Source organism: Rattus norvegicus, chromosome 6, assembly GCF_036323735.1.
Source record: "Rattus norvegicus strain BN/NHsdMcwi chromosome 6, GRCr8, whole genome shotgun sequence".
Classification (NCBI taxonomy): Eukaryota; Metazoa; Chordata; class Mammalia; order Rodentia; family Muridae; genus Rattus; species Rattus norvegicus.
The window spans coordinates 134,844,428-134,870,344 of NC_086024.1; the positions used below are offsets into that span (position 1 = coordinate 134,844,428).

The 25,917-nt window shown below is 46.3% G+C and overlaps 1 protein-coding gene across 1 annotated transcript; it reads left to right on the forward strand.

The window, feature by feature from the left end:
- The first annotated feature begins 16,632 nt into the window (after positions 1-16,632).
- LOC120103432 (small nuclear ribonucleoprotein E-like) lies at positions 16,633-17,773 on the forward strand. The gene is made up of 2 exons (XM_063262638.1): positions 16,633-16,682; positions 17,284-17,773. The coding sequence occupies exons 1-2, from the start codon at positions 16,633-16,635 to the stop codon at positions 17,630-17,632; spliced, it is 399 nt and encodes a 132-aa protein (XP_063118708.1). The 3' UTR covers positions 17,633-17,773.
- Positions 17,774-25,917: the final 8,144 nt, after the last annotated feature.

The window sequence follows — 25,917 nt, forward strand, 5'->3', positions numbered from 1 at the left end:
GTGGGTGGAGACACTAGGCCACCACGGAACTGGGATGTGTGTGTCTGGCATGGTGGTAACCTGCCTTAGGAACTAGATGGGTAGAGAGATTGCTGCCAGGCTCAGAGAGTAGCCATCGGCAGTATGATATGATGGAGCGGGTGAGAGGCTTTGCTGACTGAGATGAAAATATCCCACAGATGCCGTGCGGCCCTACGGTGCTGATTCTAGTGCTCGGGATAAAAGAAACCATTCACTTCGTTTTACCTCAACAAGACATGTCTTGAAAAAAGTCCAATATCCCTATGTTAGTCGCCTTTCTTAATGCTTTAATAAAACACCGGAGTGAAGCAATTTAAGGAAGGAAGGGCTAGTTCCAGCTCACGGATCATCATGGCAAGTTGGCAGCAGGAGCCTGAAGAAGCTGCTTACCTGGCACCCGAGGTCAGGAAGCAGAGGGAGGAGAGTGCTTGTGTTCAGTGCGTCCTCTCCCTTTAATTCAGTCAGGGGTGTGCACATTGGCTCGTTAGAGTGGGTCTAGCCCTGTAATCTAGAAACTCCCTCCTAGACATGCCCAGAAGTTTGTCTCCTCCGTGAGTCTAGATCAGCAATTCTCAAACCCCTTTGGCAAACCTCTATCTCCAAAAATATTTACACAGCGGAATTACAGTTATGGAGTAGCAACAAAAATAATTCTATGGTTGGGGGTCACCACAACAGAAGGAACTATATCGGAGGGTCACAATGTCAGGAAGGTTGAGAACCTCTGCTCTAGATCCTGTCAGGCTTCTGGTCATAATGAACCACACTGATCTCCAAACAAATGTTTCCCAAGGGTCCTTGGAGCTGGGTGGCCGTCACAACGTTCTGGCTTCACCCACCATCCACAGGGAGCTTCCAGATCCCTCCGGCTCAGGAGGTGGCACCAAGAGAAGCTGTGAGAGGAGCCCAGGCAATAGAAAGAGAATGGGACACTGCATTGGCCTGTGCCCTTCTGAGGCCCATTGGCACTTGCCCTGGCCACCCATGGGACCTGAGGATACCTGGAAAGGATCATCTGTGAGCTCATCATCATCCAGCTGGAGCTCAGGGAAAAGCCATGGTCTGCTGTTTGTGCCTGTTTTCCAGTCATCTAAAGAAAGCACCACAGACAGGCGGGGCCCGCAAGCCACCACCATGTGTTCTGGGGGCCAGAGCTGAGATCACACAATGGGCCCAGTAGATTCCTGGGATCAGAGGGATAGCCAGGCCCTTCTCCTGGTTTCCATTGCCTGCCCACTATCTCTGGACATCTTTGGCTGGTGACAGAAGGTCCCTCTCCATCTGCAGCCTGGCACAGAGCTCTGCTGTCACATGTCTGCCTCCAAGTCTCTCCTTAGATACAGACACAGTCACTCCAGGACAGAGTTACTCAATACTGCTTCAACCTACTCTTGACTAACCACATATGCAACAGTGCTACCGTCCCCACTCCAACAGTCACATTCTGAAACCCTAGGGGAGAATTTCACCAGCGCACTGAGCCAGAGTCCAGACTTCTGCTCTCTGTCCACTTCCCTGCTCTAGAGACAAACTGGGGATGCATCATCCCACACCAGCTCCCTTCACCACTGTGTGTGAGAAGGGGGTGTTAGCCTCTCAGAGACTTACAGACAACCAGCATGTACCACAGTCCTGTGGCCACATATGTACTCAGAAGGCTTGGATGGCTGAGTTCTCATCATGTAGCTTTTCTCAGACTGGGAGTGGCTCATCTTCCCACACAGTGCTCAGGAGCCTGTTAGGGGACAGTAAAGAAGCTGCTGGGCTGTGAATGCTGGGAAAGGAATCTTTGGCAAGGATGGCTACACTGTATGAACACATACCCCCCCACACATGTATACATGCATACATACTACATACATATACACACCATATACACACATATGCAGGCACACACATGCAGGCACACGCACACACACACTACAAACATACACACACATACTACATACACTCACATATACATGCACACACATGCATGTACACACATATACTACATACATACACTCACCACAGACATACACACGTGCATGTATACACACATACTACATACATACACATACCACATATACACACACCACATACACACATGTATGTCAACACACATGCACACACACATACTATATAAACACACACATATGCACATACACACCCATATACACAAACACAGGGACTATGACTGGGCTATCACAGGGGCAAGAGTAGGTGCTTGTAGGAAAGTCTATCTAACAGGCTTTGGCCCACAGCCACAAGAGGATTCTGTAAGGGGATTGCAAAAACACTCTACTAACACACTGAAAAATTAGACCTTTCTTTGTTTCATCCCCACAGTGGCCATCACTCCTACTGAGCCCCCCACCCCCACTGTGTCCAGCACGTGCTGTCAGGGAACCATCATCCCTCACAGCCACGGACACCGTCCCTGAATTTCTTTCACGGTGAGCTGGCTCTCCATTGGCAACGATGGTGCCTGTCTCTGCCAACAGCTCCAAGTCAGCACTGTGCCCTGCCTATTCCTCACCAAACTACAAAAGGGAAGAGGGTCTGGTCTTGACCCCTTTCCAGAAAAGGGCCTCCTTGGCGCCTATGCAAATGCACCACCTCTGTCCAGAGTTTTCTCTCTGCAAGCTGGTGGGGAGGGGTAGCTGTGAAATGCCAGAAGGGCCCTGGGTCCCTTCCCCCACAATAGGAACCTTACTGACACACTGATCACCATCGATAATAAGGCGTGGAGGGAGACATCCGTGAAGGCCAAGCGCTCCGAAGGGCTCTAGTCAGCCTTGTCTGAAGGCGCTTGGGAAGCACTGAGCAGCGGCTCTTGGAAACAGTTCCAAGTGTGCTTGGAGGATTAGGCCTAGCACCCAGCTACCTGCTTTCCAGCTGGGGAAACTGAGTCACGCTGTGTCTAAGGGGTTTGTCACATTGGACCTGGAGAAGGGAGGTGAAGCAAGTTCAGAAGCAGGTTGGGACCTCGCTCCTCCTCCACCTGTTCAGCAAAGGATTTGCCAGAGAGAACGCACTTCTGGAAAGGTTCCAGGCTTGGGAGCAGTTCCTAAGCACCTGTTCCCCTCAGTGTTCCTTTGCCATAAAGCCCCTAGAGCATTGTCACCCTGGGGTGGAAAAGAAACAGCTGGCGCAGGAGGAAGCTCTGTCCAGGGGGCTACAGGCCTAAAGGAGTGGAGGCCGTTTAACCCCTCTGCCGAGAAGACTCCTTATAATTAAGATCCTTGGGAACACGGTGATTCCAGGGCATGTCATGGAAGTTCTGTCTTCACACAGCTCAGGTCAGCTGTAGGCACTGGCATGGTCCTAATTGACGGCTCCCATTGGGTCTGAAAGAAAAGATGTAATTGGGCCACACAAAACATGTCCTGCCCAATTACAAGAATCGGCACAGACGGGCTGACCTGTGACCTATAAAACAAAATTAAGATTTTTCCAACCTCACCAGGAGGTGTGTGTGCAGCAGACCAGCTGTCCTCATCTCCCAGCTCCCCGGTGGTGAGGAGACAGAACACATTCGGAGCCCTGGGAACAAGTGCCACAGGCTTCGAGTGGCTGTTGGATGGCCTTTCAGCTGGGGGCCAAGGGTGGGGGCTGACACTCGGATTTTTTTGTCCCACATGCCCAGATCTATGTGGCAAATGAGCAAGCGCCTTTCTGTTGGGCCCTGGGTGCCAGCAAGCCTGTTCTTTACAAACCCACCAGAATCCCCAACAACTCTGAGACATGTTAATTATGTTTAGCCAGAAAAATTAAAGAGGGGACACTGAAGGGGTGGGTTGTGGAAAGGTCCTTGGTGTCTTGTGAAAGTGTCCTATCCCCATTCCCTACAAGCCTACTTTTCTCCTGTGAACCTCGAGCAGATGTCCAGATTCTAGGGCAAGGGCTGACCCCAGGCACCGGAAGGCTTTTCTTTATCCATTCTTCAACCTCCTCTCCTGGGGAGCCGTTTCCCACCTCATAGGGAGAAGCCATGTGGGTGAATTTTTCCTCAACTCATTGACCATCAGGGACCTCTGACAGCAAGGAGGTGGAGGCAGGCCCTCAGCTCCCCAGGAAGACACCCTTAGAAGTGGATCTTTGCCTTCACTCAGCAAATGTGGAGCTAGAAGTACAGTGAGCAGCCAACTCCCTTCCTTCCCTTCTGCAAATCAACACAGTCCCCCAGACTGGCTCTTGGCATGCATTGGTTAACTGCTGCTGTTTTCTCTGAAGTCGCTGCAGAGAGTCAGATAGTGAGTTGGCATGCTCCTTTGAAATGTTTACCGTGTTCCTTAAAGCAAGGGACACGCTGGTTCCTCCACAATTTCGGGGTCGATAGATCTTTTTTCCTTCCTTTTGAAAACCTCTGCGGCAAACACGCCAACTCAAGTATAATTCAGTTGCCTTAGAGGGTCAAATAAACAGATGCAGGGCTTTAGGGAGGGCAAACTCTTGCAGATCTGCCCAGAGAAACTTCTTCTCAGTTCCCCCACAGAAAGGCGAAGCGGTATGTGATCATTACGCTGTAACAAGGAAGCACAGCCTGAAAACTGGGCGATAAATACCATCTGCTCTTGCCTTCCGTACAAGGAACCCCGAGAACGAACACCCTGAGCTCAGCAGCCATGCCGTGGGGCTCCACTGACGTGTGTGAGGGAACACTTTCACATGCAAATGTCTTTTTTAAAAGGAAAAGATTTTATTTTCAAATTGTGTGTGTGTGTTTGTGTGTGTGTGTGTGTGTGTGTGTGTGTGTGTGTGAGAGAGAGAGAGAGAGAGAGAGAGAGAGAGAGAGAGAGAGAGAGAGAGACTGTCTGTCAATTTGCCTGCCTGTCTATAACTGGAGGTACTTGTAGATGTCAAAAGCCATGGACCTCCCAGAGCTGGAGTTACAGGCAGTTGTGAGTCACCTGATGTGGGTGCTGGGAACAGAACTTAGGTCCTCTGCAAGAGCAGTGAGTGCTCTTAACTGCTGAGCCATCTCATCTCTCCGAATTAGTCTTCAGGAGAAGAAAAGCCATTCAAGAAGACATCTTGGGGGAAAAAAAGCCTCAGCTTTTTTTGTACTGGCAGATAGTACAGTCTTTAAAAAAAAGAAGAAGAAGAAGAAGAGGAAGAGGAAGAAGAAAGGACTAAAACCTGGAGCTTCAGGATATGCACGTAACTTTCATGATAGCACAATGGACACATCCACACAAGCCTGCAATCCCCACACTCTAACCGAAGCTCTGGAGATAGAATGACATTTATATAAATCTCACGTGGTATTTTGACTGCATGTTTTTTTTTCCCCTCCCAAGGAGTTCAAAGGCATTTATAGATACTCTGAGGATTGCTGCGATACCCTGGTGAGGTGGCAAATTCGATTAACTCAGTTGTGCAGTTAAGAATAAAAACCTGCAAGCAGCCGAATGGCTGGGCAAAAACCATATGGCGTGCTGCTGATAATGCCTTGGGAAGAAAACTGGGCTTCCTAGCACCACTCCGAGCTCCCTGACTGTTCAAATGACTTATTGCATTCTTTAAAAGTTAGACTCCGTCAAGGTCACGATAAGGACACATATAAAGCCCTACCTTTCCATCCGCAGGACTGAAGGACCTGAGCCCCATCCATCCCCACTGCCTCAGCCCCACCCGAGCCACCGCCACCTCTGGAGAGCTCAGTTCTGAATCAAGAAGGGCAAGACCAGGGTGTGTGGGAGCCCAGAGTCCTGAGGTGGGTTTTCCTCTCTGCAGTCGCCTAGAAGGCTTGTGGGCACCAGTGGTTCTGACTTCCTTTATTCTCAGTCTAAACAAGAAGTGGAGAAGGAAGAAGGAGGAGGAAGGCGTGGGCTTGTTGTCTAGGGCAGATGGAGGAGGAAGGCGTGGCTTGCTGTCTAGGAGCTGATGTCAGGCGTGAGGAAGGCACGCCTCAGCTCCCGTCCGCCGTCATTGACTCTTCGAGACCACAGAGGATGGGATGAACAAGGAGCAGCCAGAGGAGAGGGAGCAGCTGGGCTACTGCTGACCAAAAGAAGCTCTTTGGCTCCTAGGTAGCGACTACATTCCAAGGCATTTCCAGACCTTACAGCTGAAATTGCTCAACATGGCCTCTAGTAACATTTGAGAAGTTTTAAGGACATGGTGCCTGGGAGAAGGCAGGAAAACCCCGCTACCACAAGATATTAGTTGGGACGTTCAGCCTTGCAGGCCGGCTTCATGCCTCGCCCTCCTCCCCCCTGGCTTGGCCTTTCTCTTACCACATCCTGCGTCTTCCTGCTTTGAGGTCCTTAGCATATTGTGCTAGCTGCCAAGACCACCTATTGCCACCTTTCACATACCGAATGCACCCGTCAGATGTTTAAACATGACTTCCTCAGGGAAATCTCTCTCCCGATCCTCAGGTTGGTCAAGATGACATTAATGATAAGCTTAAAATACACATTATTGTTTACGGTCATACGGGACACATGTCCCAATGGCCGAAAACCATGGGACTTCGGGCTCACCTCCCCACTGCTAATTGGTATCAGCCAATATCAAGGAAGCAGATACAATGACTAGGATGGAGCTATGGGACTAGTGGTCCCAGTCAGGAAACATGTTACATGCTAGGTGACACAGGCTTTGACTCTCTTGCTATGAATAGACTCTTCCATTTCTACCGTCTTGGGCAACTGGGGGTCACCTCTCTGGCACAGCATTTGCACAGATATCTGCTGACTTTGAGCAGAAGGAAAGAGACTTATGGGAGCTCAGCAAAGTCGGGGTGGCTTGCTCCCCTCAACCTTCATCCTCATGGCTCCTTTCCCTCAGGCTGGTCCATTCTCTGCTGGAAATGACAAGTCCACTGTACGTTTTTTAATGTTTCATATTTGTTCATGAGAAGGTTTTTTTCCCCCCCTCATTACTTCACGAGTTTTGCTTGTTTGGAAGGAATCAATTTGCTTCATTATACTTCAGCCAGGCTTTGAAATACACAAGAGACTTCCAATCTAAGCCTTTTGTGATTGCCCTTTATTGGATTAAGATGGCTTATTCAGTTACAAAGAAAGGCTCCATCACCATCAGCATCTTTGTTTATAAGCTTTTGACTTTTTTCTCTCTCAATAGAATTCTCCAGAACCCAAGTGGGGGATCTTCATAAAATATCACATGAAACAAAGGTGCTGGGCTGTTCATTGAACCCACCCTCACGTCTGAAAAATTTATCAAACATCTGAAAGCCTTCTTTTCCCCAAATAGGAGCTCTCTAAGGAGGAAGTCTCTCGAACAGCAGTGGTGGCATCTCCAGTACAGCCACTCATCTTCACACACAAGGCGATCTCTCCGGGGGTTAAGCACAAGTAGTAGCACTCTTAAAAACAGCGTGAGGGACTGAGGAGATGGCTCTGTCAATAAAATGCTTGTCACACAAGCATGTGGATCTGAATTCAAGCCCCAGAACCCACATAAAAAGCTGGGTGTGGTGGCACCTACAATCTGAGATGAGAAGGCAGAGAGAGAGGAACCTCAAGACTTGGAGCAGCTAGCCTGGGCTACCTGGTGAGCGCTAGGCCAATGCTCTACACATGGATACTTACCTGCATGCGCGCACACACACACACACACACACACACACACACACACACACACACGCACCCCAGAATGAGAAGAGGGGTAGACAATGGGGATCAGACCAGCGAGAGGGAGAAAGGCTGTGCAGTGTTAACAGAGTCATGCACACATAGTTGGACATAAAACCATACACAGACAGAGAAGCGATGGGGAATTGAAGGGGGATTGTGGATGGTCCAACGTACCACCGAGGTCCTTTAATTTTTAGTAATTTACAAAACTCCCCAGAAATTGTAGACTTTGGAAGCAATGAGGGGGCCCAGATTTTGCCTATATTTTTTCAGCCCAACGCAGATACTGCTTCCAGATATGCACCACACATGGCTTCATGAACCCAGACTATCAGCTAATGGAATATACAGCTCTCTGTCCTCCAATAACGGTCACACGTTCAGAACTCAAATGTCCTTTGCTTCCGTGACAAATGGCACGAACCCGTTTCCTGACACAGAGTGGATTTCTTGCACTGGTTGCTGGGGAGAGGAAGCTGCTGAGTGTAGGTCGATGTGTATATGCAGGTGAGAGCTGGCACAAGTTAGGTCAAGGCCATGATTGGACAGTAAAAGAGGAAGGTGAGGGACAAAGTTTCTGTAGGGAGGGAGAGAAGAAGAAGGAGGGGGAATGAAAATGGAGACTGAGAAGGATGACCCAGATCCGGGTGGTCCTGTATTGCCAAGGTAGCTGGGATGGATTTCTGTAGACAAATGTATCTTACCCAGGTGGGCAGTGTATAGCCTTATCAATTGGTTGCAAGTTTATCGTGTGGATGTATTGTATATTAAGTATTTAACATATAAACCTGGTTGTTGGGTTGCATTTGTTGAGTCCTGATTTCACTGGGTTGTTGGGAGTGTGAGCAAAGTCTGTGATAGGAAGCCATGCTAGGCTATTGAATGTTTGGGGCTAACTTGGCCCCAAACATATACAGACATCTCCCCTGCCTTTGGGTTTCTCTGGGATCCCTGACCAATACTCCTGCCTCCCCATTTTGTCCACCTGATCTGCCATCTCTTGTGTCTCCCTTTGCCTCCCAGGTGTCTTCTCTACAAATGCCCACGCGGCCACTGTGGTGAGCACGGCAGCAATGGCTCTTCTCGGCTGTCGGCTTGACTACATCTGTAGAGACATTCTTTCCCTTGTTTGAAGTGGGTAAATCCTCTTCTAGTCCAGACTTTTGAGGTAGGAAGACACATACCTTTGACCCAGATTTTAAGGTGGGAAAATAAACCTTTAATATAGACCAAACCTTCTACTGTAGGCCTATATAAGGACACGAAGAAGGAAGCTTTCGTTCATGGCCTGCTTGCCTTCGTCTTGCCAGCACATCCATCCATTCCTTCACTGGCATTGGAGACTGCTTCTTTGGGATTCCAGCAAATAGAGAAGACCATGTCAACATAAGAACTACAGGACTAGTGGACTCTCTGTTTACAGCCAACCATTGTTGGGTTAGCTGAACTGTAGCCTGTAAGTCATTCCAATAGATCCATAGATAGATAGATAGATAGATAGATAGATAGATAGATAGATAGATAGATAGATGTTCATATATTCATTCATTCATTCATTCATTCATTCATTCTATAAATTCTACTACTCTAGAGAACCCTAATTGATACCATGGACTTTGGAGCACAAAGTTCTTGCCATCTCTCCCATATCTTACGAGACCAAAATCAAATTCCTGAGCTTCATGCTTAGAGTGCTGGGGAGTCTGGTTGGTGTAGATGTTTCAGACTTATTACTAGCCCTCCCTTCCCAGCTCTGTTCCTGCGGCCACCACAAACCACACAGGCCTTGAAGCTCTCTGAATTCACGAACCTCACTATATACTTCCCAACCAGTAGGCGTCTTATGTGGAATGCTTAGGTCCTCTCAGGCACTGCAATGGATTCTAGGTGTAGAGATGAGCAGCGGGGGACATGATTCAGTAAGCTGGAAGTTATGCTGTAAGTGTTGGATCCATATCTTGTCACCTGACCTTGGGAATGTTTCCTGACAGCTCCCTGCCTGCCCTGCTAGACTGGGAAGCCGTACTTCAGACTTTGACGAGAAAGTTTGACTGTTTAAATATGAAAGAAAATTTAATATTGAGTCTGAGGATGGCTGTTATCAAAAAACAATCAATAAATCATTCCCAAGGGACAGAGAAACTAGAATACCTGTCCAGGGCTGGATGGAAGCATAAAGGGGTACAGCCACTATAGAAAAGGGTATGATGATTCCCGAAACTAAAACTATCCAACACATGCAGAACAGTGCTGGTTAGTGGGAGTGGAGGGCAGGGAAAAGGTGAAGCTTTCATCCAACCCAGATTCAGTTTTGATTAAGGAACATAAAAAGAGTTATCAAGAGGATAGTGGGGATGGTTGCACAAGGATGTAAATGTGCAAAATGACACTGAGCTGCACCCTTAAAACTGTTGAGGGGGCTGGAGAGATGGCTTAGCAGTTAGGAGCACTTCTTTCACAAACATGAGGGCCAGAGTCTAGATCCCTGAACCTTTGTAAAGCCTGTGCATGGTCCTGCCCATGCCTGTAACTGCAACACTGAGTGGGGTGGAGGAGGGAAGATGGGGCTCTCTGACTGCCAGCCTAGCCAAGAAAACATATGCCCCATGTTCAAAGAGTGACCCATCCTCAAAGGAGTGGGTGAGGAGTATCAGAGAAAGACCGTCAGCATCCTCCTCTGGCTGCTGTGCGTGACACAGGCACCTGCACACACATACAGCTGACATACACATGTTCACATACCAGAAGGATTAAAATGTTAAGTGGATATGGGTGGTAGCGTTCGAACCTCATATGACAAAACTGTGTGCACAGAACTTCTTTTGTATATGTGTCTATGTGTGTATTTCATGTGTGAGAGAGCACATGTGTAAGGATCTACATGTGTGCGCATGGGGAGGCTAGCAGTCTGCTTCAGATGCCATCCCCAGGTGCTGTCCACCTTGCTCTTTGAGACAGAACTTCTCACTTTTACCTGGACTAAGTTATTGGGTTGACGTCCAATGAGCCCCAAGGATCAGCCTGTCTCCATCTCCCCAGCACTGGGATTACAAGCATGTGCCACTAGACCTGACGTTATCTTAAAACATGGGTTTCAGGGATCGAATCTAGGTCCTCCTGCTTGTATAAGGAGCACTTAGACAGCAGAGTCATCTCATCAGCTCTGATCCTGATGCACAAGAACTGAATAGACAGACAGGTAGGCAGGCAGGCAGACAACAGACAGACAGACAGATATGAGTAAATGGGCATCACATCTAGAGATCCTGGAGAGAAAGAAAGAAAAGAAGGAAGTCCTGTGGCTGCTGAGCTCCTCACCTAGAGAGACCCTCCAGGTTCTGTGATAAGAGAGAGCCACAGAATCTAGTGGTCTTGCTCAAGAAAACAGGAACCGTTGAGGACTCAAAGACACCCAGGACACTGCTGTTGTACAGTGACTCCCCCCCCAAAAAAACCCTTGACTCAGCACTGACTGGCACTCACATGACCCCAGACAGGTATAGGTAGGACTTCAGTATGATTGTCCCCCACAAACTCATGCATTAGGCACTTGGTCTTCAGCTAATGGCATTATTTGTCAAAGTTTTGGATCCTTCAGAGGTTGAACCTTACTGGAGGGAGCAAGTCCCTAGGGATGGGCGTGTCCTTGAGGACTATACCTGATCCCTGGCCTCTTGCTGTCTCTCTATGGTTCCTGTCTGCCATAGATGAGGAAACTCTAAATGTGGTACCAGCCCTATCCCCATGACACTTCACACAACAGCACAGGGAAGGTGCCACAGATAGAGCCCTTTAATCACAAGCCCCAATCAACCCTTCCTCCCTTTAATTTAGCAACAAGAGAAACAACAAAACCAGGAAAACAGGATCTCCTTCTGAAACCAGACAGCACCTAAAACAGCCATGTAACATCCCCTACACTACACTTTAGAGCAGTGGTTCTCAATCTTTAGGGTGCTACCTCTTTGAGGTCGCTTTCACAGGTATCACCTAAGTCCATTGGAAAATACACCTATTTATGACTCATAACAGTAGCAAAAATTACGGTTATGAAGTCTGTATTAAAGGATCACAGCACTGGGGAATTGAGAATCACTGATCTAGATAGTTAAACAAGTTATCCACCAACCAGCTATTCCTACCTGGTGCAGGTTAAAAACAAGTCTCAGAAAGATCAAGCTGTTCACAGCTAACATGGAACTTCTGGGATCGAAGGTCAGAAATATGCACAGAAAGATGAAACATCAAAAATAAAGCATATAAGTCTGGCATCCATTAAAAAAAGCCTTAAGAAAACATGCAGAGTAAAACATGGCCCATAGTCCAGGGAAAAGATGCGGGAGGAGACAGAGAGGACATTGAAATGACTACGTTGTGTATGTCAAGAAGGTAGAGGCTACAGGATGTCATAGAGAGAAAAGACATTAAGGAGACATGAATTGATAGAGACTTTTTAAAAAGATTATTTGATTTCACTTTTGAGGGGTGTGTGTGTGTGTGTGTGTGTGTGTGTGTGTGTGTGTGTGTGTAGAGGGTGTGTGTGCATATGGGTTTTAGAGCCCCTAGAGTTACAAGAGAGCTTGGGGATGTGGCACTAGGAGCTGAACTTGGGTTTGCTCTAAGAGCACTGTGTGCACTCTTAGCCAGACAATCCAATCGAGTTTTTAATTAAGATGTAGGGTTAGTATCACACTGAGTACAATAGAATTATAAGAAGGGCACCTATAGGCAAGGCAACCAAATAACAGTACAAAGGACACGCAGGAGGAGGCTGAGCAAGGGACTAGTGAGCAGAGGGGCACACGGACACGATCTCTTGACACGTCTTTAGAATCCCTGAATAAGAAATAGGTGAGGACAGAAATATTCAAAAGAAATCACAGTTTTCAACACTTCATGTCTCCAAATTTGGTGAAAACTATAAATGCTCAGGTACAAGAACTTCTCAAACACCAGAAATATGAAGAAAGGGAACCAAGGTGCGCCATAACAAGATTTCCCCAAGCCAATGATAAGCAGACATTTTGACTAAAGGCAGCCAACAAGGGGGAGAGACACATTACAGACAGCAGAATAAACGTAAGATGACCACCGAATTCTCACCAGAAATAACACACACCAGAAGACAGTACTGCAGTGTCTGAAAGTTCAACACTCCAGAATTACTGTTCCAGAGGAAATCAACTTCCAAAGTAAAGACAAAAAAAAAAAAAAAAAAAGACCTTCCAGACGTGCTGAAGCTGAAGAGAGCTATGAATCTATCAGCAGCAGAACATTCAGGACAAAAGTGGGAGATAAAGTTAGTCACTCAAGCAGAAGACGAAGAGCAGACAAAAGTTGGCTGTGCGTGAAAAACAATTGGAGATATATATATATGTATATATATGTATGTATATATATATATATATGATATTTATATCTTATGTAAAAAGTCCTTAAGGGTTGATGAAAGGGCTCAGTGGTAAGGGTGCTTGCTGCCAAGGCTTACAATCTTTGTCCAATCCCTGGGACCCACATGGTACAAAGAGAGAACTCACGCCCATAGGTTGTCATCTGACCTCCACACGTCTTTCAAAGATGATTGTTTCAAGCAAGGGTAGTAACAGTGTAATGTGTGTTCAATGCATGGGCAGGTCATTGGCAAAGCCAGTCTCATGCACACACAACTGCCATGATTTCGTGCTTGGCCTGGCTGTGTTTACCCTGAAGGACACGAGTAAGGCTGCTCAAACTCACTGAGTCATATAGCAAAAGATATGTGTGTGAGGAGGATTGTAAGGAGGAGAAGACAGATAGGCAGAGGTAGAAAGATGAGTCTTTTCAAGGATGGCATAAAAGCAATCAGTATGTATTATGTGTGTGCATGAAATCATCAAAGAATTAAGTAGTTAAAATATCACAAGTAGAAATGCAAGATGCTTGACCCTAAAGGCAATACATGTGTCACACCTAAAGCTCAGGGATCCAGGCTAAAGAGAAGGCAGAGAGGGTATAAGAGCTGGAGACAGCGAATGAGCACAAGGAAACTCTCTTCCAGACACAGCAGGGAGCTGTACATCCGAACTCGCAGTGGTTACAACAGCATGTGCCCAGACCAAGTCCTGGCATGGAGAGGGAGTGGGGCATCCAATCCCACTCCTAACCATGGAGCTATTGGCAATGGCTGAGAGGGAGAGACGGTTTTCTCTGCTAGTGTAGCCCTGGGAAGTCAACCACATCCTGGTGGAAGACCACACATCCAAGAATATTTGGTCAAGACAAACTAAATGAAGATTCAAGATGGCGTGGATAGAGAAGGGAATGGGTCTGGGAAGAGTTGGAGAGGAGGGTGAACATGAGCAAAGTACATGTGTGAGAATCTCCATGAACCAAAACAATAATGAAAAATGAGCAGAAGTAAAGAGCTAGGAAGAGAGAAGTGGAAACAGATTGGTTAGCCCGAGATGCTATAGGAAATGTTGACTAAAATCACTTGGTAGATCTGGGACGTACAATAAAGGCTCTAGAGAAAACTTCAGTTTTCTTTGTTTTCTTTTTTTATTTTTCGGAGCTGGGGACCGAACCCAGGGCCTTGCGCTTGCTAGGCAAGCGCTCTACTGCTGAGCTAAATCCCCAACCCCTAAAACTTCAGTTTTGTAAAGACAACCAATGACATGAACTAAAACAACAGAAAGTGTCTAAGTTATCCAAAAAACACCAGGAACAAATAATATAGGAACTAAAAGTAAAAAGGGGGCACATACAAAGGGGTAGATTAAATATAATTATATCGACATTAAGTGTAAATGTTTCAAACATCTTAAATGAAGGACAGTACTCATCCTATTAGGCAATATAACAAGAGGGAGCTCTATGTTATCTAAAACAAGACGCAGAGAAGGGCTCGAGAGATGGCTCGGTGGTTAAGTACACTGGCTGCTTTTGTAGAGGACACAGGTTTGGTTCCCAGTAGCCAAGTAGTGATTTACAAGGCCCTGTCACTCCAGTTTCATGGGATCTGACACTCTTTTCTGCTTCCCTTGGTCACCAGGCACTCACATGGTATAAATACTACATGTAGGGAAAAAATGCTCCAACTCAAAAAAAACCAAAAATAAATAAATAAATAAATAAATCTTCTTTAGAAATGAAGACACGGACTCTGTGGCAGTGACAGGTACGGGACTCCGGCCATGGCGAACGAAGGATTATGCTGTTGCTGAGTAAAGCCAGTCCTTTGGCCAATGGGAGGCTCAGGTCGCTAACTGGGCCCACTTTGTCCCATATTGCTTGGAACTACTTTGCTGGGTGAAGGAGAGCATGGAGTAGAGGCACTGCCCATGGGTTGTAAACATGACGGTCATGCCCAGGGCAGGGCAGCGAGTGCCGAGGTCACGGTGGGGCACAGGTCCTGCCTCTAACATGCTGCCCAGTTCACAATCACCCTGAGCCCAAGCAACAGCGAGCTGTCTGAGGTAAAAAATGGTTCACTTTCTAGATTCTCCCCCTTTATTATAAGACCGCCCTGGTCTATGTTATCAACAGAAGCCATGCTGGTGTCTGTGGTCTGTGCAGCCACCACAGGTGATGTTGCTGTCCGTGGTCCATGATGTCTCAGGAGGCGGTGTGGATGTACACCATCAGGGCGGCAGCTGGAAGCACATTGATGTCCGTCATCCATTTTGCTGTCCGCCCATGCTGAGGTGTGTGTTCCGTGCTGCTGCTGGAAGCCGTGCTGTGGATCTCCTTGGTCTGTGCTATTGCTGAAAAGCCATGATAGAAGTTTGTGATCAGCTGCTGGGACAAAGAAGCTTGTTTTGTACTGCTGTTGATGACTGCAGACTCATAACAGAGAATGAGAGACATTGAAAGCTTCTGTGACAACCTCTCCCTGCCTGCCCCTTCCAAAACAAAAGTCCAGACAGGAAGTGAATGAAGAAAGAATATAGGTCATCGATGGGGGGTATATGTGAAGAAGGACTCAGATTTCTTTAAGGGGCTAGCCAATGGGAGTTTGACCAGTGCTCCATTGAGTATATAGACAACATACATTGGACTTGATGCGTTTTTTCCTTTTTTTATTGGGAGGGGGTATGCAAGGTTGAGAGAGTGGACATTGGAGGATTAGAAGCTAGTGTGATCATTGTATGAAATTCTCAAATAATTAGTAAAATTATGTTGGGGGGGAGGAGAAAGACATAGACACAGCCAGGCATGGTTGCCTTTATGAAATGCTAGTACCAGGAGACTGAAGCAAGAGGAAAGATAATTCAAGGCTAGCCTGGGATACAAAAATGAGACCTTATCTGAAAAAACAAAATAAAACATTAAAACCTGGGAAGAGTGAGAATGAAGGGACTGAAGCCATGCACAGCGCTGCCTGTAGCTGGAGGAAGACTGAAGCAGCTACCACGGGGAATGGTGTGGATTCAGAACAGAGAAGAGCAGTGATAGAGATCAAGGGAATCGTTTAGCAATGAGAAGCCAGCCAGCAGTCAAGAAGAAAGAGCAGCCAGAATGGTTCTCACCACTGATAAAAGCGCTGTGACGTGTCTGGCATGGACTGGAAACAGGTTGGAGCCGAGACTTCGGCTCTCCTCATAACTATGGAAGGTGGGGAAGAAAAGTTGGTGAGGATACAGAAGCTCTGAATTATACTGTCAGCTTGACCTGACCCGAGATCCCTAAACATGTCAACTACAGCAGAAGATGTTCCTTCCAGTTTCATTTTGTTGCGGCGATAAAATATCCTGGCAAAAATCAGCGTTGAGGAGGAAAGGTTGACTTGCCTCACAATTCCAAGTTAGAGTCCATCATTTGGGGGAAGTCAAGGCAGGAGGTTACATCTGCAGTCAAGAACAGAGAGGATTAACACATCCTGGCCTGCTTGCTTCTACTCTCCCTTCTCCTGTCCTCACATAATTCAGAACCTCTGTAGCTTCGTTAGAGTTTCATTGCTGTGAAGAGACACCATGACCAAGGCAACTCATAATATTTGATCAGAGGCTGGCTTACAGTTTCAGAGGTTTAGTCCATTACCATCATGGCAGGAAGCATGGCAGTGTGCCAAGCATTCTACAACTTGATCCACAGGTAACAGGAGACTTTGTGCCACATTGGGCATAGCTTGAGCATAGGAGACCTCAAAGCCCATCCCCACAGTGCCACACCTACTTCAACAAGGCCACACCTCCTAATAGTGCCACTCCCTATGGACCAAGCATTCAAACACCTGAGTCTATGGGGGCCATTGCTATTCAACTCACCACACCCTGCCTAGACAATGGTACCTCCCACAGTGGACTGAATCTTCCCACATCAGTCAACAATCAAGATAATCCTCCACAGACATGCCAACCTGATCTACATGATTTCTTATTGAAAACCCCCCCCCCTTTCCATGTTTCTGAATTGTGCCAAGTTGACAGTTAAAACTAACCAGCAGGGTGTCTTCTGTTTACAACATCATACAAATACTATGGATAAAAGGCTTATTCTATGGAAAATAAATCAGATACAATTGATTAGGAGTCAAATCACACGAAGGTTTTGTTTCAAACACTGCAATACTAAATTACAAAATTAATTGGATGCCAGGCATGGTGGTACATACTTCTGATCCCAAACCTCGGAAGGCAAGGTTAAATAGATTTCTTTGAGTTTGAGGTCAACTGGTCTATACAGTGAGTTCCAGAGTTCCAAACCAGCCGAGGCTACACAGTAAGATCCCATCAAAGCAAAATGAAATTTCCTACTCATGTGGTCTTTGTGATTTCTACCTTGGTGTATGTGGCCAGGGCCAAAAGGTACAGAAGGCGATGATGCAGTCCATCGACCTCATCTTCAGATACTTGCAAAATAGATCTCGAATTCAGGAATGGCTGACTGAGCAGGCGAGAATGAGGATAGAGGATTGTATCATTAACTTTGATGAGCACAGGAAACTCATAGTAGATGATGCAAAAGACAATCATTCTCAGACAAAGTCAAGAAAACATCTGAGTTGGACCATGCTCAAAGGAGATAGCATTACTCTAATCTAGCGTTTCCAACTAGAAATGGCCAAGCAGAGGAGAAGCTGAGAAGGCAGTTCAGGGTTTTCCAAGGTATCTTTGACAGGGAGCACAGTCTGCTACATTTGTTCATATTGTTTTAGTGGCCCATTGTCAGGTGACAATAGATGCTGTGAGATTGTTTGTGTTTTAAAAAAATGAAAATGAAAAAAGAAATAAAGAAAAAAGAATACCTGAAAGATATCTGAAAATTCCTCTAATATTTAGAAACTAAGTAACAACCTCGTAAGTAACTTATGGGCCAAAGGGGAGAAAAAAATCCAGTATTAGAAGGGACTTTTCAATAAATGGAAATAAAGTAGCCTGTCAGAGCTGTGTAAGGTAGCCTGGACTGTACTCAATAAAATATAGAGCACAACTTCTCAATAAAAAAAGAATCAGAAAGTTCCTCAGACCCTCGCTTCTTGTTTAGAAAAAGAGAAGGAGAGGGAAAAATCAATATTAACCTCATCAAAAAGGTGGAACGAGGAGAGATACTAATAAATCAGTGACAGGGAGGGATGGTAGAAAAGGTCAATGAAAACAGAGAAGGGGTGTTAGAAAGATGAATCAGAGTGGAAAGCCCTTGGCCGTGTGCTCTGGCAACGGAGAGAAGGAACGGGCCACCAAACTCAAAGGCAGAGAGGGATGTTCGTGCCAACACTATAGGCTACAAAATAGCTAGCGCTACTTTATAACCCAGATGAAATGGGGACAATGACAGATACAAACCACTGAAGTCTAGAGAGGTGACTCAGCAGTCAAGAGCACTCGCTGTTCTTGCCAAGAACCCAGGTTCAATTCCTACATGGTGGCTCACAGCTGTAGTTCCAGTTCCAGGGCATCTGACGCCCTCTTCTGGCCTTTGCGTGTAATGCACACAGGTGGAGAAGCATACACACAAAATAAAAATAAAAATAAAGGTTTCTTTTAACAGAATAAGGGACCGCAGAGCAACTTCAGTCTATCAAAATGGAATCTGTACTGAAAAACCATCTCACTGAGACAATCCCAAGCCCACATACTTTACTGGACAACTCCATCAATCCCTTGTGAAAGAAAGAAAACCAGTTTTTCCCGAGTTTTTCCTAGAACCCCGAAGAAGGAATATAGTTCCAGTCTTTAGCTCAGAGGCTGGAGCCAGGAGCTGTTGTCATAGTTTTGTTTGTGCTGATGTGATAAATATCCCAACAAAAAGATCCTGGGGCAAGAAATGGTTTATCTTAGTCTGCAATCCCAGGTTCCAGTCTATAAACGCAGAGAATCCAAGTAGGAACTAATCACATCATGAAAACAAAGAGAAAGTGATTGAATTCATGTTACTGATCAGTTCAATCTCTCTACTTTTAAATACTGTGTAAAACCCAAGCCCAGGGAATGGTATGCTCACAATGGGCTGAGTCTTTCCACATCAATAAACACAATCAAGATGGTGCCCCTTCTCCCAAAACACAGCCAACATTACCTAGACAATGCTCTGACTGATCCTGTCTTGTCAGGTGATTGTGCATTGTGTCAACTTGAGCATTAAAGCCAATCATCATGTTGGCATTAGAGAAATAATCAGGTAGATCCCTCATGACTATAACTATAAATATGTTCTGGGAAATGTGAACCGATTAAGCCTAATAAGATATAGACATCTCATGCCATGGCCAAGATGGGTTTTTAAACAAATAGAAGGTTGGGTTGACATTTGTGAACCAAATAATGCAATTAGACATATTAAGAGAACAAAGGGAAAAGTAGACGGCCATGCCCACATACGCAGAGACGCCTCAGGCGAGCCCCGACAGCTCAGTTCTTACAACCCGCTCTCACAAATTAAAGTTAGAGGAAATCACCTCAACATGATACAGGACCGCTTCAACCCAGATCAGTGCTAACCTTAGAAGAGGTATTATAAATGCCTATTTAGGGCTGAGCACTCAGTTATCACAGAAGAAGGGGAGGGAAGAAAGACGAGGGAGGAGGTCTGCGGAGTGCTGTTTCCTGGACACGACACAGACGTTGCAATCCTGACACCACGGAAGCTTTGGTTGCCTTCACTGGGCCTGCACAAGACCACATTTGTCAGCCGCCAAGCAGGGACCTTGGGAGTGTGTAACCCCTTCCCCACCAATGCTTAAGGAGAGACAGCCGTTGTCGTTAGCTGTGTGCCTGCTATTCAACCAGACTCCAGTGCACAGCTACACACCTACAGGCACACAGGTGGCCACGAGCTGGCGGTCATAAAGACCAGACTTCCACTGAGTCTGGAACTGCCAGAAAGTATTTAATTAATTCTAATGCCCTATTCCGCTGCGGCCACAGTGCACAGAACTAACTGCTGTTGGTACAAGAAGAAACGTCTCAAAATAGCCCTCTCCTGTGTAGGGAAAAACCCTGCTAATTAAGGTTGAAGTCCACCGTGACTGAAAGGCCTCCAAGCTTCGTGCAATATGGGAGACTCCTTTGTTAGCAAGTTTTCTCCTTCTCTGACCTTTCCTGGGGTACTCTAAGCCCCCACACTCTCTACTTGAGGAATGCCCTGTGTGGCTTCAGTTGGTTTACAAGATTAATTTCCTTTCTCCTGACAAAACCTGTTCAGCCAGCACCTGAGGCTCCTGAAATGCTTCCCCATGCTAATGAGGCATTTCAGGTACCTTAAGCCACCAGCCAACGACCTTTGCCCATCCTGGATGTCCCTGCTTTCAGTTCCACAAAACTTTATAAGCCTTCAATCACCCTAAGTAGAGTTGACCTACCTACTGACAAGCGTTCCTGGTGGTCATTCACCATAGGTACTCATAAGACTTCTGAACTCCCTTTCAAAGTCTCCGCTCTCACTGCCCTTGACAACTGTATCCACCAATGATCCATGAGAACAGGGAAAGCCCCTCCTGAGTGTCTTTCTTGGATGCTGGGATCAGATTCCTTCATCGTCCTTTAGGCTGGTCTAAAGGAGATGACTCCTCAACTTCCAGTCACCCTGAAACACTGCAGCTGCTTAGGGAGAAAGGCCCAATCCACAAGACAATGCCTGAGCTCGGTATGACCAGCAGAGGATGAAATAGGCTGCAGACAGAGGAAAAGGTGGCATTCATACCAGACCAGTGGACTTCCAGAAGCCATGATGCACGGTCCATTTCACCACAGGGGTCACCCTCCAGCTGAACAGAAGAGGAGAGAGCCTAAGGGAGTGGCATCATCTTAGCATTTCTATGGAATTGACGAGACACCATGATGAAAGCAAGCTGGGGAGGAAAGGGTTTATTCAGCTTACAGTTCCATACCACTCTTCATCGCCAAAGGAAATCAGGATAGGAGCTCAAACAGGGCAGGAACCTAGAGGAAGATGATGATGCAGAGGCCACAGAGGAGTACTGCTTACTGGCTTGCTCAGTCTGCGTTCTTATACGACGACCAGCCCAGGGATGGCACCACCCAAAATAGGCTGAGTCCTCCCCATCAATCACTAACTAAGAAAGTGTCCTACACCCTGATCTTATAAAGACATTTTCTCAATTAAGTTCCCTTCCTTTCAGATAACTCTAGCTTATGTCAACCTGACATAAAACTAGCCAGTACAGGGACCTTTGACTGTCTAGTCCTCTTGAGATACCCCCAAGCCCAGCCTTCATCAGGGAGCAGAGTTGTGCTGTGGCAGGCAAGGGACCAGACACAGTAGAATAGGAGACTGAATTCTATGCCATTGGGTTCCAGACCATAGAAAGCTGATACACATAGTCTCTTCCCTTTGGACGGGTCCCTTAGTGACTTCCAGAAAAGCAGAGAGTGGCTCTTCTGACCTTGCCCCCCAGAAACCACAGCTCATTTCTGAAGGAGCATTCCTTTCTCTCTCCCACATTCCCACTCCTCTCTGGAGTAGCATCCCAAAAAGAGCCCTCTTAGGAATGCAGCCTCCACCACTGGCCAACACCCTTCCCACATCTCCAGACCTCCTCCATCCTGGCCTGCTTGCCTTCCCAAGGCACAGCCACTACAGTCAGCTGTGGCTCCTGCTGAGAATGCCAAAGGGCCACTTAGGTGGGAGGGACTAAAGGGCCGGGAAACTCTCTTAGTCACTCTGAACTCTGTTGTCTTGAAGACAACCAAAGCTCCCATCAGCCTTCAGTGGGGAAGGAGCAGCCTTCCTGGGCTAAGGAACAGGGGCCTTGAGCAGAACAGGGAACAGAGAACAGACAGGGCTGTTGCAAGGCAAGAAGCCATAGTAAGTGAGGCAGGGACACAGAAAAGTGGCAGGTGCTACATGAGGGATTGAGAGGAGGCTCTTAGCTCTGGTAGATAGTGGCTCTAGACAGAAGCTTGCTTTGTTTGTTTACATCAAGAGGGAAAGCAACAGGGAGCTTCAGTCCAGGATGCTAAGGTACATCTCTCCCCACTGCAAGAATCAGAATCTGCAAAGTCACAAAATTCTGAATCTGGGCGAAGACTGAAGGGACTGGAGAGAAGGCTTGGTGGTTATGAACTCTGGTACTCTGTCATGAAGACCAGAGCTGCATCACAGCACCACATTAGATCTCTCACAAATGCCTGTTCTTTAACACCAAGTGCATCTGACATCACCTTACACACACACACACACACACACACACACACACACACACACAAGCACATACACACAGACACACACACATACACACAAGCACACACACATATACACAAGCACACACACATATACAATAAATAAATATATCTGAAATATGTTGAGGTTTGGTCTGTTACCATATATTGTAATACTAAATACTAGCCCCCGACCAGGAGATTTTCAAGGGTGCAGAAATCTTCAGGTACACCAAGTGATGATGTGCAGACCACAAGGAGGAGAGCAGGGAGGTAGAGAAAGGAGAAAATGCCATGGGGTAGGTGAATCTTGAAAACATGGCCATAAGGGCTGGCCGGTCAGAGTAAGAGCAGCCCAGATGAAACAGGCAACTTGCACAATAGAGTTGTTGATGAAAACAGACAAACTAGTGTAGATGGTTGATATCTGCCCGGCTCTAACACGTTAAGGCTTATTATAAATATAAAGGCTTTGTGATTTTTATTTGGGGACTGAATGATTAAAAAGTAGATTGAACCCCCCAGTTAATATTTACCATGGCAAAAGTACTTTGAACTGGGTTCCCAAAATTGAGTACCCCATGAAGAATTTTTTTACACCACAGAAAAGGAGTGACAATGAGCTACAAACAGAATCAGACAGACAGACAGGAAAACAGAGGGGCAGCCTTGAAGCCCAACCTCTCACACTAAGCCACCAGCTTCAGGAAAGCTGCACCTAGAGCTCCTGGAGTCAGGGCTCTTGAAGACAACAAAGCCCTTCCTAGCATGAGCTGCAGAAATCCCACAGTTTTAAGAGTCAAAGAGATGGGTTTATACAAATTGGTCCCCAATGCAGGGGATGTAGGTGCAAACATCAGTAGGAAAACAAAACAGAGTATAGACTGAAACTCTCAAGACAGTAGAATTAGCCAAGCCAGAATACAAGATAGCTACAAATGACCCATGTAAAGAAGACAAGTGTGGGGTTCTAAAAATAATCAAATGAGTGTCTACCTGTGACAAGTACTGGATTCTGATAATGTGTCAAAGGAACTCAAAGAAAACAAAGAGGTCATTTTGGCAATAATTAACTTGGTGGAAAAACAGACAATGAGTTTGATACTGCTAGCAGAAGGGTGGACTGTTTTACCCACTACTATTCTGCCCAACAGTCCAGCACATGCACCTTAACCAGGGCTTCTCTGAGAAATGATACCACCCAGAAAAGAGGTTACATGAACTTATACCTTTAGAGCCCCCTATGTGATGCAGAGCTTCTGCACACACCTCATTCCTGTGCTGGCCACAGAATTTCATGACCCCAGCTGGCCATTATTCTACTGGTGCCACAGGACTTCCTGAAGGGTGCTCCCTCTGCCATTCTTGCTTCCATTCTGCACAGTCCACTTTCTCCCTTCCTTGGAAAGATTACTTCACAATATGCCTTAACCTTGGAGTTCTGTGGATTCAGTGTTTGAAGGTGGTTCTTGTCTTTCAGTCCTGAGTTGGATAAAATTCTTATACGAACCAATTTCCTGAGTTCTTGCGTATCTGTATATTCACAATGTCAGTTTAGCTAGGTATAAAATAATGTTCCTGTGCAACTGTCTCCTCCATCTGGAAAAAAAAATATGTAAGCTACATTTCAAATATGTGAAGAAAATTGAAGAGAGGGATCTATTTTAGTAGCTTTAACAAGAAATGAATTGGTGGGGTTGGGGATTTTGCTCAGTGGTAGAGCGCTTGCCTAGCAAGCACAAGGCCCTGGGTTTGGTCCCCAGCTCCGAAAAAAAGAAAGAAAAAAAAAAAGAAATGAATTGGTGTTGACTAAGCATTCCCTCTACACGATGGTTAGTTAGCCTTACTTCTCATCTTGACAATTAATCCAGAATCACATGGGGAGATGGTCCTCTGAAGAATTATTTTGATTGAGTTAATTAATGGAGAATGTCTTGTCTTGACTGTGCATTGTCATCCCCTGGCCAGGAGATCCTGAGCTGGATGAGGTAGAGAAATGGAGCTGGACATAACATGCATCTCTCTCTGCTTTTAGGCTGTGGATACAATGTGACTAGCTACTTAATGCTCTTGTTGCTTTGACTTCCCTGTCACAAGGCAGTGTATCTTGAACCCTGTGTTGGTTAGATTTCGTTGTTGCTGTTGTTTATCAAACTGACACAAGCTAGGGTCATCTGGAAAGAGGGAATTCAATTGAGAAAAAGTACATCCATTAGATTGGCCAGTAGGCAAATTTGTGGGACATTTTCTTTGTTAATGATTTATTGACATGAGGCACCTAGCCTATCTGGGCATGTGATCCTGATTTATTTAAGAAAGCAAGCTAAGCAAGCCATGTAAAACAAGGCAATAAACACAGTCCCTCCATTGTTTCTGACTCTGTGATTGAACTCCTGCCCTGACTTCTTTCAGTGATGGACATGTGAACAAAACAAACTCTTTTCTCCCAAGTTGATTTTGGTCATGGATGTTATCATAGCAACAGAAAGCAAAACAGGACAAACTATGAGCCACGGTAAACCCTTTCTTAAGTTACTTTTGTGTAGCCTGACTTTTGGCTACTCCATGGGTTCCCTTTTCTACCACCCCTCTTCACTCTTATTCCACCCTTCCAACTCCCCAACACTAAGTAGGAGAGAAGAAAAGTTAGAGGGGAAATGAAGCACCAATATCATTAAACTACTTCCTGTAGATTAGGGGTGTCAAGTTCCTTGGGGCAAGTTTGATCTTCACTGTCAGGATGCCCCCTTTCTTCTTCTCAGCACTTTGCACATGACCACTTGACAAACCATAACAGCAGCAACAGGCAAACACTACCAGCAGCAGCAGCAAGAGGAGGAGGGGGGAGGGGGAGGGGAAGGGAAGGAGGATGAAGGGGAGGAAGAAGGAGAAGAGGAGGAGGGGGAGAAGCAGCAGACACCATGCCTCTCTTGGTGCACTTTCAAGAGTCCCCAGAATTTCAAACGTCATATGCTTGCAGAAACTATCCGCAGCTGTTAAAATCATGCCCCTGCTAGAGCACAAGACAAATCATCGTCAGCTGCTGTGGACAATCTAAAGCAGCCCCATATCCCACACCTGGGATTAAAATGAAAACGTGTTCCCAGAATATTTCTGTGTGTGTGTGTGTGTGTGTGTGTGTGTGTGTGTGTGTGTGTGTGTGTGTGTGTTTAAAAACACACAAAATCCTCACTACACTTTTATCAGGGTATTTTTATCACAGCAACAAGAAATGAGTCTAAGACCTCTGGGAGACTGTGAATGGCCTCTGAGCGGTTATCTTTGAGGATAAGTATACCTGCCTGCTTCCTGCAGTGAGGAAGCTGGGAAACTGTGGGGTAACTTAACACAGGCCGAAGAGTCAAGATGCTGGGTGTGGGTTGTGGCCTCTGTGCTAGTGGGGTGAGCATCTTGCCATGGAATCTCAGCTATGCAACGAAGCTGGAGACATCTGCCTCAGAGGGTAACAGGAGAATTTCATGGCACGAAACTTAGACATGCCTTGAGCAAGGTCCCTGGAATCTGGAAGCTGAAAATCCCAGTGGGTGCCACGTTTCTCTTTTCTGAACGTTGTGGTTGGGAGAAGCTCTCTTGTGAGCAACTTTCTCTTCTGGAAATAGGGCTTCCGAAGATGGACTGGCCAACACAGAAACTCTGACAAGGCTGCTTGGGTAGCAGGCAGGTTTGATGCATCTGCATTAAAATGGCTT

Excerpts from the sequence above, each read along its gene's own strand:
- LOC120103432 (XM_063262638.1), top strand. The coding sequence starts at position 16,633 with ATGGCAGGAAGCATGGCAGTGTGCCAAGCATTCTACAACTTGATCCAC. Across the intron at positions 16,683-17,283 it reads TTCTACAACTTGATCCACAG|AGTTCCAAACCAGCCGAGGC; the intron begins GTAACAGGAGAC and ends AGTGAGTTCCAG.